The sequence below is a fragment of the Corvus brachyrhynchos genome, unplaced genomic scaffold (genome assembly GCF_000691975.1).
Source record: "Corvus brachyrhynchos isolate BGI_N302 unplaced genomic scaffold, ASM69197v1 scaffold5, whole genome shotgun sequence".
NCBI classification, from domain to species: Eukaryota; Metazoa; Chordata; class Aves; order Passeriformes; family Corvidae; genus Corvus; species Corvus brachyrhynchos.
The window spans coordinates 13060089-13074299 of record NW_008238321.1 but is presented as its reverse complement, the minus strand read 5'-3'; the positions used below and the strand labels follow the sequence as shown (position 1 = coordinate 13074299).

Genomic DNA, 14211 nt, shown 5'->3' with positions numbered 1-14211 from the left:
TGTTCTAGAGCCTTGCCTGGAAATCCCAAAGATGAAAATTCACCCAGGTAATCCATGAACATGCAATGTGTGAGGGAGGCCCTGGCAGGTTGGACTGGTGCACTGCCACTGGCCCTGAGCAGCGTTCCCCGCTGTCGAGGCTCTGGGAGGGAGCATCTGTAGGATGTGGCCCTCTGCTTGCTCCCAGGAGATTCTTGGAAGAGAGCAAGAGGAAACTATTTGACCTCTGTGTGGATTAAGGCAGAAAATGCTCCCTCGTTGCCAAGAGGGCTGGTAGAGCTGCACAGTTCCAATAATGGAGATGGTATTCTCTCCAGCTGAGCTCTCCCGCTGGTGGCTGCGGGGGGAAGCTGCTGGACAGGGGAGCCATGGAAGCACTGCCCCATCTCCAGAGCTGCAGTTCCCAGGGCACGGGGCTCAGGGAGCAGCAGGAGCTGCCCTGGCCTCTCCCACTGCATTGGCAACAGGCAAGGCACGTTCTCTACCCCACTGCCCCAGCAGCATGGGAGGAAGGGCTGCAGCAGTGGAGACGGGGATTTCAGCCCATCCTATGCCCAGAAGAGAGCTATATAGCCATGCTGAAGCATCAGAAAGGTTGGATAGTGCTGCCTCTGGCTAAATGCCAGGTGACAGCAGCACTTTTATATCAATAGGAATTAGATACTGCTTTCAGAAACACCAGAAGTGAGACTGAACTGCAGAGCTGAGCTTCATGGGGTCAAATCCTGCTATTCTGAGGCTGCTCACAGAAAATGATGATGGAAATCAAACTGCCAAATCATCCTGACCATCTACGTCAAAAACCCAACTGCAGCTAAAACTGTTGGCCTGCTACAAAACATGTCACAGTGGGACATCCCAGAGGTTTGTCTGTTCTGTTGCCTAAGGATCAAGGAAAAGTTCCTTTTTTTGTTCCATGCTAAGTCAAAAACATCTTCCACAGATTCTAGCATGAAACTGAGAGCTGGTCTGTGTCTGTTTGACTAAGTTCTCCTACTTCTTCCTGCACATCCATAGCAAGGTGCAGAAAAGTTTTAAATTCAATCTTTTTCAAAGCAAGATCCACTTGGAAGGTATATAAGGTGGAGTGAACTGCAGAACTTGGAAATACAGGTTCTTATCGCCTAGCTCCAAGCACTAGGACTAGTTTGGGTATGGTAAGAATAGATCCCCTACAAGAACTAGTGAATAGACAGTCTGAGCTGGATCCCAAAACTCCTCTGAAACACAATGAGGAGAAAATGTGGATTTATGTGAAAAGAACTGTTCGTCACTGAACCTCTGGAATCTAAGGATAAAGTTTTAGCAGCTTCTGACTACCACTGTAGTAAAAAAGGAAATGCAGTTAGGAAGTGTGGATTAATGGCTAATAAAAATGTATTTATTAATGTGCACTATTCATTTTCATTATAAAGGAAGGTTTCTGAATGGAAGGGGTAAAATATAAGCTCCACAAACTCAACTAAATTTGTCCTAGTGAGGACTAATGAGCTGCTAATGAGATGCTGAAGCTTTCTGATTAATAATTGGCAGTATATCTTCTGGTCCATCTCTGATCAAGACTGCACTGCAGTGGGCCAGCATGTGCTTGAAACTGGGGAAATGGGCCAAGGTGAAAGACTCCTTACTGCCTGCTGAGAACATTCCCTGGGAAGGCAAAATTTACCCTTTAGCCAGTTCCTGGGTTTCACCCATAGGACTGGCTGAGAAAGTGGAGACCCCTATCCATGTGCAAGAGGTGGTAGGAGGTTCTCATCCATTTAGCCCAAATCACATACAAGAGTATACACTTTTATACCCAGAGGTGAGTTATCATGAGACTGGGAGGAGGAAGAGCAATCACAAAAATACCATTGATATGAAGTTTCTTGCCTTAGGTGCCAAATTACACCTAACCTGATTCATTTGTTGTGCTAGCCCCCAAACATGCATGGATATTTCCACAGCTCACTCTATTCCTCTGTCTGCTGTCCCACTGTGGAGTTATCTGGCTGTCTTCATTTCCTCTTCCCTTTTCATGTTAATGACAGAAGCTGAATGCTGTCTTTAGAACTAGTTTATCCTGAGTATATTATTTCAAGGATGAAATATAAATATTTCCAGGAAGTGCACTTTAATTAAAAGGTTATTGGCCAAGCAGAATTACCTCCTGAGTCAGAGCTTGGAGGGACTGCTTTTCTCCCAAGGGAAAGATAAAGGACATTTCTCCCTTCTTCTGCAGGATGTGCATGTCAACATAAAGCCTTATCACATCTGTACAGGGAATAATTATTGCAACAGAGGAACGTATAGCCAATTATTTTCAAAAATCAAGTCCTGCTCTCATGAGCAGTTTCTGATAAGAGTGGAGCAGTAACCTGCTGCTTGACTCAAACTGCATTTCTTGGGCTACAGTAATCCTTGGCTACTTTCTTTCCATGTTCCTTATCTTTTACTTTTCCAGCACTTAACTGAATCATCCTACTGAGCACTGCTTGGAAAAAAAGATAATCAAAAGATAATCTAGGGGTGAATCCTAGCCTTGTGACCTTCATTTGGAAACAGGATTGACAGCTTTATCATGAGCCCTGCTATCAATCCCTCCTGGCCTTTCACCTTTCCCCACTGTGGAGCTTTTCATCTGGAAATGGAGGTACCATCAGTTTGGGGTTTCTTTTTTCGTTGGTTGGCTTTGGTTTTTGTTTTTCTTTTCTGTAATGCATTCTCCATATATTTCAATCAAATTATCTGTAAGTGCCTCAGTTGCAATAAGATCTTCTCATCTTTCTTAATGTGAATTATTACGTAACTCTGACTAAACATTTGATTTTCTAATATTAAAAAGAAATTGGCCCTAATTATTGCCTGTTATAAACTGTAAAAATCAGAAAAGAAGGAAAAAAAGGGATAGATTCTCTTTATCTAGAAAATACCAGCTATTTCAAATTCCTGTAGATGTCACTCTATTAACTAAATCAGATTCTGTATATTGATTAGAATTCACAAATAATCCATAATTTAACTAGACTTTGCACAACTTGGAAAGCTATCTAGCTCTTGGTTTCTCCTAAAATTAACATACTTAGAAGCCAACAGATTTGCAACTAATAAGTGTCTGTGATTTCCAAAGCATTGGGATCTCTGCATACATCCCCACGCTGCCTTTTATGGAGATGTTCTGCTCAATACTCGCTGTTCCACAAAAATGTAATGATAACAAATTCAAAACAAATACCTTTTAGGGACTAGTGTGTCAATTGCAAATGAGATAATAAAATTCATTGTTTACATCCAAGCGAACACAGCCAGAGCAGAATCGGGCATTAAACTGAAGTGACAACCTAATTAGAGCTTTGTTCTCAGGGGGTTCATCTGTTCAGCCCCTGAGTGAGTGGCTTGAGGGAAGGGGGGAGCTTGAGGAGCTCAGCAAATCAGTCCATCCAGACAATCCTGCTGCCAACTGCCTGTCAGGGCAAAGCTTGGAGTGAAGGACAAGGTGGGCTTGTTTTTCAACAAGTGTATTTTAGAGAAGATTTTACTAAGATGTATGTATTAGGTAATAATGACAAGCCTTCTGATTTCCCTTATATTCAAAATATCTCATGATGCTTCTTAATTATGCAAACATATATGCCTTTCACATAAATATCAACATTTTTATAGGTGTGCATGCACACAGACCCGCGCGCACACACACACACGTATATGAAAGAAGCCCGTGAACCTCTGGGATGACACTGAAGCTGCTTTCTGCACTGCCATCTACTGTCGTCTTAACTTACTTAACGGGATTTTCTTAGAAGTTGGTTGCTTTATTTTCCCTTTAAAAAAAAGGCATGCCACCTTTGAAATTCGTGTAGTTCAGTAAATTATCAGATTAGTTTTGCTTAAACTTTGTTCCCAGCATATTAAAAACATATATATGTAATGCTGGGGCATTTACATAAAAGTGTTTCCATTCCTTCTAATTTTTAAGCATTTTTCCTGTTTACAGAACAAGTTACTGATGAACTGATTATTTTATTTGGTTGCACTTTCTTTCAGCAGTCCTTAATTAGGACTAAGAGGTTAGGAACACTTAGAGAAGATCAGCAGCTCAGGTTACCAGGCTTTTTCATTCCCAAACGCCCGTGTGGTGGTTACCTGCAGCAGGTACCTGTGACCGCCCGCACCGCCCTGCACCTTGCTGCCGGCTCAGAGAACGGCTCCTTCTCTGCAGCCAGTGTCTTTCAGCCTTGACCCTGCGATGGTGGTGTTAGCAGTGACTAGAAGCAGGCTAGAACATCTGTGCACACTGTCAGGCATGCACAGTCTCTATGCATTTTAACCAGAACCCAACCAGTAACACACAAACCGGGATAAATCGCCTGGGCGCGTCTGATCGGTCTGTTCCCATGCCCAGGTTAATTCTCTGAGTGTGTTCGCAGAGCAGTGTGAGAGTTAACTTGCCAGACTACCCATCCCAAAGTGTGTGAGCCCCCAGCCCAGTCCCCGGCAGGGACCTCACCCCGCCGTGGTACTCACAGGTGTCCAGTTGTGGGAGCGGAGTGAGTTGGAGGTACAGCCACCAGCCGGGACAGCCCAAGTCCTTGCTGCCTTCGCAGCCTCCCTATATAGAGGAGGAGAATCTTGTCAGTGGGGAGGGGCCCTGGAAACCACGTCCTGCTGGAAAATCCTTTTGGTACCTGGCTTAAAAAACACAGCCTGAGCCAAGGACCTCGTTCCCAGCAGGGCCTAACCCTAGGCTGTGGCCCCTGCCCTGAGCCACTTTTTAGGGAAGCAGGCTGGTTCTGGCTTTCAGAAGGGTGTATGAAAGGGGTGCCCCCAACTCACAAGTTCAGGGTTTCACCCTTTTCCCCTGCTGTTTGACAAAGCAAATGGACCTTTAACTCCTTCCTGCCTTGCCAGTATCCCTGCCCCTCATGGCCCCGCGCCTAGAAGGGCAAAGGGCAGGTCATGGGCCCGTGTGGCACAGGATGTTTCCCACTGACCCACTGTCAGTGCATTTTGTTGGAGCTATGTCCCTGAGTTCAGGGGCTGCTTGGGCAAAGAGGGTTATTCCTAACACAGCAGGGCTGTGTGGGTGGAGGTGGCTCTGGGTCTCCCTGTGTTTATGTGACATTTGGAGCCTGAGGCTGGTTTAAGCCTCATTTGCCTGTGGGAAAGAAGACGGTTGTTTCCCACCTTCCCAGCAGATTTGCCAGTTTCTTTCGTGATCCAGTGTGCAGCTCAGTTCTTGATAAAGGACTGTAAATACTTGCTCATGTATAAGAAATACCTCCCTGTGTCCACAAATGTAGGAGAGAAGCGGTGAAGAGCTGGGGGAGCACAGTCCCCGGGATGCATGGACAGAACAGGGAGCAGGCACCGTGTGCTGGCAGGGAGAGGAGGACAGGGTGCTGGGAGCCAGACCTGCAGGGGTGAGGGAGTGATCTGGTCCTCATCAAACCTTCCTTACATCCCCCAAACCTTCAGTCTTCAGCTGTCCCCCCTCCTTCCTCCCCTAGTAGCCAACAGCCTTGTGCAGTAGGACCTGTGGATGGAGATATCCCAAAAAGGGAAAGCTAGGATCCTCTAGGAATTCCCATCAACGTGCCAAATACAAAATACCGAAACAACCCCCTCTCAGCAACAGACTAAATATGGTGTATACCCAAAGGATCAGAGCACAGGCCTGAGTGAAATTATGTCTCTTGACATCAACAGCCCTCTCTTCTTTGGAAAATAAACCATCCTGGGGAAGATGGATGGGGCTCATACAGGTCTAATCATCCTAAAAAAATACTTATGAGGGGAGGCTGGGCTAAAAACCTCTGCTGTCACTGGGTCAGGAACTTGCAGGTGTGATAGACCTGTAGCCCCTTCTAGTTCTGCCCAGTGGTGAAAAAATTTGGACAAAGAGGAGAGAGGGAAACAGCCCTGGGGTTTCTACCCTGCAACATTTCAGAAATATGAGATACAGGGTCAAGTTTGGGCCTCAGCTGGAGAAGGCCAGATTTTCCAGGGCAGTGACACAGTGCCAGAGGTCACAGACTGTCCTGCTACAGGGAGGGCTGGTGTCTGCAGTGGTGTGGGGCTGCCATGGAGCCATGCAGAGCTTTCCAGGACCCTGCAGCACCATATCAGACTTGTGCATGTGTGACTTTGTTGGAGCAAAGCCAAGGGAAATTATCACCATGACATAAATCCAAGAAACTTGTCCTTGTTAGCAGAAAGTTTGTCACAGGGCAGGGTCGTTCACCCTATTTTACTTTTTTCCCTGCAGTTTCTTGATTGCAAACTTAGCTTTTAATTAGAAACACAATGAAATGCAAGGGAATCCTCTGAAAAGTATGATCATTTTAACATTCATCAAAGTTATCCTAAGAAGTTCCTTTTAAACACATGCAGCTGTTTCACAAAACCAGACACATTAAAATAGTAGCTTAAAAAGGAGTGGAAATTATTCTGGCTGGTCTGCAAACCACTGCACACGCAGACTTGCTGCCCGAGGAGGGTGTTTAACAGCAGCAGTGCTGGAGGGTGATATATGATGTGACATTAAATGGAGCTGGAAAGTCTGAAAAAACACTAGTGCTGGGACTGAAAGAGTTGCACTCTCAAGCCATGTGGGGTAGCAACTGTTAAATGTAAGCATGGCTTCCAACCTTCACTTAAAAGTTAATGTAAGAATATACTAATCTGATAGCCTGGTTGGGGGTTCCTGAATGTTGGGGTGTTTGTTTTAAACCAAAGTTGCCTCAAAATGAAAGCTGTGGATTCCCAGTGGATGATGAGTTTGTGACAAAAAAATAAGCTTTGTTTAAATCCCCTTGATTTGTTTATTTATGTAGTACTTTTCTAGAAAAAAATAAAGTATTGGGCAGCCTGCCCTTAAATATCTCCTGACTGAATTTGCACTGTAAATATTGTGCTTGGGGAAAAGAAAGAGGACCCAAGAAGGAAAGAAGTGAACTTTTTGCTGCCTTACCATGGTGTAACCTGAACACAACAGAGGGGAAAAAACCAAAAGCACAGATGGTGATGTTAGTTTGTTAAATAATGTGTCAGGTAAGCAATTTTTGTTTTGTTTAAAAATGTTTTTGCTTAAGTTTTACCAACCATGTTTCTCTAACATGACAAATATAATTAGAACTGGTAATTATACTGGTGGATTACCACCTGTGTCAAGCTGTGCCCTTACAACAGGAGGGACAGTCTGTGACCAAGCCAGGACAATCAATCTTGAGGCAGTCTGATGAGGGAAAACACTCGCCAGCTGCTTGATGTTAAGGTTTGTGCTCAACACCGGCTGCAGGTGGTCGGGTGAAGTCAGTGAAGGGTGCAGGTCAGGTCTGAATCAGCTGCTACTGAAAGGGTCTCTTTGCAAGTGTGAACAAACCTTTCGGGGTTTCTTTTCCTAAAGGTGATCACCCAAGGATAATCACTCCTCCGGAAAACTGATCCAGTGACACCGAGATTGGTGCTCAGGAAGGAAAAAGTAACCGACTCCTCACAGTGAGCTGATAAAGCTTTAAAAAATCTCTCCTGTGCAGGACAGAAACTAAAACCTCTGGAACAGCATGGCTGCCCTGGAGCCTAGAGACACAGTTTTCTCTCATTTGAGGAGAGGGCAAAAATTTGGTCTTAAAGAACTTTTTATTTTTAAAACTTGTGGGTTAAGTTCTTCCAAAGAGCTTTCCAGATCTGATATCCACACCAGACTTCACTGGCTCCTAGTCACCTTCACTTGTGATAATGTGCTTAGACAACAAACAGCCTCTTTTAATGGAATTCCCTCCGTAAAGCTCTTAGTTCATGTTCTGTCTCCAAGAAAATTCACAAATGCATTTTGCTATTTAAAGACCCTAAACTTCTATATGCTTGTATCTTTCTTTTTTAAATTTTCAGTTGTCAGTAGAAAGAATAAGGGCAGTTAATGCAAGACATCCCAGGCTGTAATTATTATGCAATTACGCAGCTTCTGAAATTGAGAAACTAATTTTTGTGTATGCTCACCTAGGTGGCAATTTCTTCTAAAACCTGAACCTGTGGCTCTAGGACTGTGACATATTTTGATCTAAATATTTATCTCACCTTAAAATTTTAAGGAATGCTAAGTGCATCCATATGGCAAAGATTTTGCAATTCCTCTTCACCTGGTAACAAGGCAGGCAGTCTGACATTCAGAGGACTTGCTGTTTGTCATCATCGTGAAAGATATGCTCATGTTTCATGTACTGTCAAGATAAATGGTAGGCCAATAATGATTAGACCAGTATATTTTCACAGACGTATTTCAAAGCTTTGTTGTTAATAAATATCACTGGAAAAACACTTTAATTTGCCTTTAGTTTGCTTGTACAATGACTATAATTTGAAACAAGAGATTGTTTCAAAACCCCAGATGTGGGCTGTGAGGGTATTGGAGAATTAGATGAAATGCAAGTTGCACCTAGAGCAAACAGGCCAAATTCTACCCTCTGTCCCAGTGCAGTGTCTGTACAACGGGTGAATCTCCAGAGAAAACAGCCCAAAGATTCCCTTTGTTTTAAATGTATTTTGTCTCTGATTTCAGACATACACCTTTATGTCAAAGCTCAGTGAAGGACGCCTGTGTAGCAGCTTCCGCTTTCCTGACTGTGGACACAGGAGCCTGCTGAGCTGTGGGCTTGGGAAAGGGCAGGTACCAAACATCCCTTTGCCTTCTTCAGCCTGGGTGAAAATTGTGTTTAATTTCTACCACTAAAAATTAATTTCCCAGGGAGCTCCGTGGCACCTGGGCAGCACCTGAATGATCTATGGTGGGAAGACAGAAAGCAGAAGTAGTGGCTTTGGTTACACTGAAACATTTGCATAGCAGAGGATGTTTGAGCTTTTGTGCTCTCAGAGCCTTTCTCTTTGCCCTTGAAAAGACAATTCAGAATCCAAATATACATAACAATTTGATCCACTGGTTCATGGAAAAACAGGTGTGTAGCACTGAACTTCTGGAAGACCAAATTAAACACTGAGGGATGGCTCTTCAGCTCAGTAGCTGAAGGTGACGGGGCGTGAGCACAGAGCAAACACTGAGGGCACACACAGATTCCCTCGCCTGACCCAGTGGTCAGCTGCCACTGATGCAGAGCTGAAGACTTACAGATGGATTTGATTGAGGTTTATTTGCAAACACACGTCCTCCCCTCCTGGCAGCAGTCCTGAGACACTCACAATCAGCCAACGGGGAGCTGCCAGCACTGCCAGTCACACGAAGGAGATGAGCTCACTGCTGAGGCTTCAAATGGATAAATGCAGCCTCTCTGCAATTCCACGTTAGAGTACAGGCTGCTTGTAGAAGTAAAAGTATCCCTGCAATGCTAACTGGGTCAAACCAAGATAAAGGCAAAACTTCACAGCGTGCACAACCTGGGGTCCTTTCAAATTCACAAACTGTGAGTTCTCTTCCCCCCTCCACTGTACCATTTACCTAACAATAAAGATTTTTAAGGACCTGACTCTAGAGATTTATTTATACAAACCTCCTCTCAGTACCACTGGAAATATTTAACATGTATGCATTTTGTTAAAATGAAAAGAGAAAAAATAGATGTTACTTTTTATGTACCCCTGCAAGCTTGGCTTTTAAAATAAATTACCATTTCAAAACATGTAAATACCTTAGCTAAAAAAGAGTTCTGGGAATCTGTAATCTACTATCAACTTTATTTTTAGCTTTGCCTGACTTTGAGTTTCATGTTGTTTGGGAAAAAACGCCAGAAGTTCCTTCCCGTCCCATATACCCAGTGTTACACTGTACAATTTATAGCAACTCCAGATGGAAAAAACTTACTCTTGTTTGTTTGCTGGCATGAAGATAAATATAGTCCTCATTTCCAGAGAATTAAAAACAACTATCCCTCTAAATCACTTCAATCTTCTATTAAAAATTTATTTTTCCCTTATTATCTGAAAGTTGTAGCTTCTTTTTAAAATTAATTATTAAAATGTTTAGTTTGAACACTCTCAAACTACCACACAGAATAAAATAGAAAAAATTTATTCAAAAGCACAGGAAAAACACACAAAGATACAAGTGCAGAAATTATAAGTTATTATATAAAAATTTATTGGACATACCCAGTATATTCAGGTGCAATTTCTAGACACAGGATTCACTAATGTGACTCCCTAGACGGTTTTCCTTCTATCAGCACTGGGGAAAGAAAGAGCCTTGCCAACATTGTTTAAATTGACAGTAAGTATGACCTTGTGATCCTGTCTCATGAGTAGATGTTACAAGCTAAAATGGTCCCATTGGATTTATTGGAGAAATTTATGCAATGAAGAATGTCCTAAATTAAATCCGACAGGCCCTGATAGGAGAAATTAGCAAATGAAAGATATCATCTCTTTACACTTCGTAAAATAAGAGGCTCTTCGATGCTCGTGCCAGCCATCCTTCCTGGTTCTGGAATTCTGTCTGAAAACGAAACAGACAAAAATATTCTCATGCATTTGGAGGTCCAAGGTGTGAGTACTATCTTCTACTATTGTCAGCTTTGATACACCATATCATCATAGAGAACCCAGGCAATTTTACAAATGAATGTTTCCATGAAGCTTTGCATCACTAAGATTAGATTTCCGACAACTTCCAACTCAGCTGTACTGAATGAGCTGAAGAAACACCATATTCCACACCTTTTATCAGGATCCCCAGCCTGCTGGAATACTCATACATCTAAATAAGCAAAAGCAAGTTAGATGTTAAATAGGAGACTTGGCAGGTTGAGTTTATAAATGGACTTGACTACCTGAATATGCAGCCTAATTAAAAGAGCTGGATAATTAGTATTTTAAACCCACTGCCTTTAGGTCTCCACTAATATACTCAACAAACACATGCAGAAAGTAATTTCAGAATATACTGACTTAAGGTCCAAAGCCTTAAAACTTGCATGGTTTTTTGTGTTTTAAAAGCAATATGCTGTTGTGTCTTATGATTAATCCTGACTTCTGTAACTAACAGTAACCAATTAAATCTCCATGTGAAGTTACAGTGGAGTCAACAGGGCAGGGTGATCCTGCAGTCAGTAGAAACAAAAGTATACTTTAAAAACAATTCTCCTATATACTCAGTTTGTTTTAAAACATGGAGAAATTTCTGATAGGAATAATTGTTTTCTAACAAAGAGGTAATTTATAGCAGTTTTGGTATGGAAATTTTGTTTCTTCAGCCCCCTCTTCTGGCAGAAGAAAAGCAGCATTGTCTCAATGAATTAACTGTTAAAAACTGTTAGTACTTCTCACACTTTTAGATGTCAGTAACATCTCAGGCCTCATACTTTTGAAATTTTTGGATACAAACCAAATGGTTCATAGTATTAACAGGAGAGTAATAAATTTTCACAGTAAAAAATGAAGCAATATGCCAAGCAGACTCTTTGAAGGAAAAAACTGGACCAATGAACCTTTTCATTCTCTACCTTAGGTGATATTAATTGTAACCAGTCTGAAAGCAGACCAGAGAGGGCAAATAACATTTAGCAGTGTTTACTACAGAGCAATAAACTTTGGGCTTAAGCTTTTGTGGCAAATAGGATATGAATTAGGTTCTCAGAAAAGGTTTATGCCCATATAAAGAACTGACAGCTAAAGAGTTAAGAACTTTCTAAAGAAATTAGGTTAGACCAGATAAGAAACAGAGATATGCCCACTATTGAATATATTTTATTGAGACTTTTGGTTAAAATCTTGTATTAAATTGCCAATGTAGTGAGACTGTCTTTAGCTGACCCTTTTCAGATTTGCAGTAGTATAAGGGAGTAGAATTTGGCCCGTTGAACCTTTAGGGAAGTGGCACATTTGGTGTCAGATGAACGCATTCCTTGCACAGAGGAGGAGGTACACTGTGTCCAGCTGCATGTTTATGCTTTTATAAGCATATGCATGGTATAGGAAATCTAGTCACAGATAAAACTTCTGCAAAATGACATTGCACCCACCTTTTTGATTTCTCTCAGTAGGTGGTTTGCCAAGGTTATGCTTTGGATAATTCATCAAAGACACTTTTGGAAGGATATTCTGGGTACTTTCTTCTTTACCACCATGTAAGAAATGAGAGAGAATTCCATACAGGAGAGGTCTGCTTAAGGGAAAAATTACAAAAATAGTCTGTAAAGTCTATGAAATACTGAGCATTAAAAATACACCTTTTACCCAGGAATTCTTAGATCTTAATATTTACTTCTACAATATGTACAGATGTCTTTAATGATTTAAAACACATTGTGCCAAGTATCATTACATAAACAAGCACAGACCTAAGCTCCCCCTGAACACCAACAGTCCCCTAAAAATCTCAGACTAAGAGACACTCTCCACTGAACTCCAGCTCCAGGTGAAGAAATGGAGCGTGTTTAGCACAAGAGCAGAGATCCACATTCTCATCCATGGATCAGAAGGACCCACACACTCACAAAAGATCAGACTTCGGTGGGCTACAGGCCAGTCCACCACAGTACATCTAAAACCTGACTCTTCCTAAGCATCTGACAGATTCAGACAGCATAAGCTACAGAGAATGCTGAACATGTCTGAACCTGCTTCAGCCCTCAGTTCTTTAATGCAGGTGTATTGGAGCACTGTGACTTTTTATCTAATCTCACAGTAATCTTTTTATTGCTCCACACAGCAACTCACAGATATGCAAAGAGCAGATCTACGTTCTGTAGAAAGCAGAATGTACTGGTAAGAGAGTTGTGTTCTGGCGTGCAAGGACACCATCTGGGGAATGCCACCGTGTTGGCAGAATTCAGTGTTAGTCTGGAGTATGTCTGAAAATGGCCCCATGTTTGGCATCATGAAGCTGAATCCAGCACATCAGAGCAGGAGTGGGATCAGCCACATTTCAGTTGGTGAGAACATTTATATGTGATTTATAATAACGCTGAAGAGAAAAATATACTGGTATACAGAATATACAGTACATTCCAAAATTCCTCCTTACACTGATTTTCCACTTGCATCTTCAACTATATTCAGCTCTTTGGCAAGAAATTCTCTATCCAAGGGCACTTCAGGCTGGCCGGATTCTGGGAAAAAAAATCCCTGAAATTCTTAAGACTGGTAAGAAAAATGCCACCAATTAACAGAAAACTTCAAAAGAGCATAAGAGCACACACCTCCCCTTTAGACTATTAATAACTAACAGTGTATTTTAATTCTAGGGAACTCACTTAAGCATTAGTGATTCATACTCGTAAAATTTACGAGGACATTACAATTTTTATCTTCACCCTAAAAGAATCTAAGGAAAATATTAAAGAAGTCTTACAGCAGAAAGATAAATTCATCAGGCAAACAACTCTTTCTCTAAACTACTACTCTCAGACATTTCAAGAAATTTGAGTCGGCAGGCTGTTATCAAGTTTTCTTGCTCTTGCATCAACTACTCTGTCAAACAATGTACCTCAAGGGTAACGGAGCAGAGAGTAAGTTTTCTTGAAAACTAATGGAATGATTTGGCTTAATGCTGCAAGTAGAACTGTGGAGAGGTCGTTTGTACCCTATTAATTGCCAAGGGAAGACAAGATTATGTAGCTTGTCACGCTTACTAATTCCATAATATCAATGGAATTATTCAACCAAACAATCACTGATTACTATTACAGTGATGACACAGATTCATTGCCAATACCTGCTGTCAGAACAGATGCTGTGTATTTGTACTTGTTGTACTCCAGGTATTCCCGAATGAGTTCATTGATCAGGAGGTTCTCCCGGGACAGCGTCGGCCGCGGCTCGCTCTGGTCGTCCAGGGCATTAAACACTTCAGCTCTGATCCTCGCTCTGATTTGGGCAAGAGCTCCTCTTTTTTCCAGTGTGTCCTTTAAAACTATCACCATAAAAAGACGCGTTAATTTAAAGGCAAACTCATTCAAGCAGCAGCATTAATTAGCCCCGATGCGAACAGAGCTTTGGCGAACCCCAGTGCAACAGCGATAAGGCATCACACCTGCGCACGTGCCAGCACCCACCAGGCCAGGCACGTCACAGAGAGAAGTCAAGCCTTCGGAGAAGTCACAAATACATTTCTTTTAAATCGCAAGCATACATTCTGGCAATTTAAGAAGTAGAATGTTACTGCACCAAGATGTGTTTAAGTACAATGAAATACAGCCCACGGTACACGAGGGGAGCAGCGATGAGGGACGGCAGTCCCCATTTGCGCCCGCGGCAGCTCTGAGGCCCATCCAGGTGGCCGCGGGC

The 14211-nt window shown here is 42.3% G+C and overlaps 2 protein-coding genes across 3 annotated transcripts in view; both read right to left on the bottom strand.

Annotated features, from left to right (window-relative positions):
- MYH11 (myosin heavy chain 11) overlaps positions 1 to 4600 on the bottom strand; it is a 55561-nt gene extending 50961 nt beyond the window's left edge. The window contains exon 1 of the mRNA XM_008633530.2: positions 4504 to 4600. The gene's annotated coding sequence lies outside the window, so the exon portion shown is untranslated. The remainder of the gene's footprint in view (positions 1 to 4503) is intronic.
- A 5381-nt stretch (positions 4601 to 9981) lies between these two features.
- Positions 9982 to 14205, bottom strand: FOPNL (FGFR1OP N-terminal like). 2 transcript variants are annotated; one of them, XM_017734227.1, is made up of 5 exons: positions 14110 to 14205; positions 13640 to 13837; positions 12950 to 13034; positions 11946 to 12088; positions 9982 to 10420 (listed from the first exon to the last, which is right to left on the bottom strand). In XM_017734227.1, exons 1-5 carry the CDS (start codon positions 14165 to 14167, stop codon positions 10344 to 10346), a joined length of 561 nt encoding a protein of 186 aa, XP_017589716.1. In that variant the 5' UTR covers positions 14168 to 14205; the 3' UTR covers positions 9982 to 10343. The 2 variants fall into 2 exon arrangements, with proteins under 2 accessions (XP_017589716.1, XP_017589717.1); XM_017734228.1 differs by having other exon boundaries at positions 11946 to 12085.
- Between the last annotated feature and the right edge of the window lie 6 nt (positions 14206 to 14211).